General features: G+C 38.1%; 1 protein-coding gene across 1 annotated transcript; it reads left to right on the top strand.

Annotated features, from left to right (window-relative positions):
• Nucleotides 1-181: 181 nt before the first annotated feature.
• Nucleotides 182-2,192, top strand: LOC144477795 (vascular endothelial growth factor receptor 1-like; the record flags this gene model as incomplete). Its single annotated transcript, XM_078195533.1, has 7 exons — nt 182-344; nt 430-530; nt 605-755; nt 991-1,215; nt 1,333-1,501; nt 1,647-1,908; nt 2,016-2,192. Coding segments are annotated over 7 exons (1,248 nt in total), but the record flags the coding sequence as incomplete, so codon positions are not given.
• Nucleotides 2,193-2,197: the final 5 nt, after the last annotated feature.

Raw genomic sequence — 2,197 nt, forward strand, 5'->3', positions numbered from 1 at the left:
TCTTACACTATATTGTATTATATTGTATAGTTATATTATCATGTCATACATAATAATGCAGAAACTGTTGTATATCACATTATATGTATTGCACTATACTGTATACAATATTATATGTATATAATGTTCGGAAATTTATTTTACTATTATTATTATTGAAAATTTGACGTTTCCTTGGCAGGACGGTACACAGCTGGTACTTACTAACGACAAGTACAAGCTTTCTAATGATTTCCAAAAACTTAAACTCGAATATCCATTGGAAGCCGACAGCGGCGTGTACATGTGTCGAGCGGAGAACAGACTTGGAAAAGTAGAAGCTTCAGAACGAATAACGATAAAAGGTAATTTATTCGATTGAGTAGCGTAGTCACGCTGGAGTAAGTAATTTCACTCCATGCTTTCGCTAATTATCAGGATTTAAAGCAGTAACGAGAATTCCTGTTGGTGTGATCATTTTACTTGTCGTGTTAGCAGTGATCGTTGTGATCCTGGCGATCTGTTTCGGCATCAAGATTCGTCGTGATAGGGTAACTTCTGTTTCTGGTCTTACCCCGTGTTTTATCATTGCGCAACAATTTCACAAAAATCTACGGTATTCTAGTTAAATAGAAAGGAATTAATGGAGGCTGGCCTTATGGACTTCGAGAAGGGCGCCGTCGAGAGTTTGAATTCTGACTTGACAGTAGACGATCAGGCAGATCTGCTACCTTATGACAAGAAATGGGAATTTCCCAGCGACCGATTAAAATTAGGTAGGTTACGATGAAAAATTTTATCTCGACCTTTTCTGCTGCGTATAAATTCCTTCTATAGTTCTATAATTCGACCTTTTTTCCGTGATGAGAAAAACAGCTTCCGGATTTGTGTTCAAGGTTTTAGTATATAAGCATCATCTGCTGGCTTTTGACAAACGAATAAAAATGATAGTTCACCACAGTGGGTTTTGCTAATATTTTTCGGCAATAACTATTTGGTAATGATTTATAGGAAAACAACTGGGAAGCGGTGCTTTCGGTGTAGTCTTGAAAGCGGAATCTGTCGGCATTTGCGAAAGCAAGTCGGTAACCACTGTAGCGGTGAAAATGGTTCGTCGTGGTCCCAATCTCTTGTACATCTCTGCACTTGCCAGGGAACTCAAGATCATGATACATCTTGGCAAACATCTGAACATTGTCAAACTTCTTGGAGCTTGTACAAAAAATATCTTAAAATGTATGTTTGGTATCGTTGTTCAGAGAATTGCTATTCGGATAATTGAATTTAATTACAATATCAATCGGAATATTATGAATATCTTGTTTATTAAAACAATTTCTGTTGATTCTTTAGGTGAATTGTTATTGATCGTAGAATTCTGCCGGTTTGGAAATCTGCACGATTATTTATTAAGCCACAGAAGCGACTTTATTAATCAAGTCGATCCAGAGACTGGCAAATTATATTTCAGCATCGGTCATGATTTATTAACAAAATCAGCCAGTGTCAGCACCTCTAGCAGGTTCGTTGCTATAAATTTTCATTGATGCTATCTGTTACTTGTTAATAATACTGTGAGTAGGAAGTTATCTCTTCCGGAGAAACTATTAGTATATGCGAAGATTCCTGTGCTGACAATTTTATATTCTCTTTTGATTGCGCTATAGGCTAAAATTTGTGGAATCGTCGGCTTTTGACAGTAAGATCTATAATTCGAATTCTGATTCGCTGCCACGTCAAGCCATAGCTACAGATTTCCAAAACTTCAGAATGTCGGCAGATGATCCTTTACTTACGTCTACACAATGTGCATCGTCCAGCTGTCGGGGGGACTATGAGGACTCCATTTTAAAACCAATTTGCACACAGGATCTGTTGTCCTGGGCGTTTCAAGTAGCCCGTGGAATGGAATATCTCAGCCAGAGAAGGGTTAGTTCCTGCGATTTCTTCACGCAGATAATTCTATCAAAGCAGGATTATTTCATTTGATCTGTATGCAATAGATGTATAACAATCTCTGGAAAACGAATTTGCAGGTACTGCACGGTGACATGGCCGCTAGAAATATCTTGCTGGTCGATGACAATGTGGCAAAGTTTTGCGACTTTGGTCTGGCCAAGAGCATGTACAAAGAAGAAATCTACAAGAAAAAGAACGAATGTCCATTACCCATTAAGTGGTTGGCTATCGAAACGATGAGGGATCGCATTTTCTCCAC

The sequence above is a fragment of the Augochlora pura genome, unplaced genomic scaffold, assembly GCF_028453695.1.
Source record: "Augochlora pura isolate Apur16 unplaced genomic scaffold, APUR_v2.2.1 APUR_unplaced_3785, whole genome shotgun sequence".
Lineage (NCBI taxonomy): Eukaryota > Metazoa > Arthropoda > Insecta > Hymenoptera > Halictidae > Augochlora > Augochlora pura.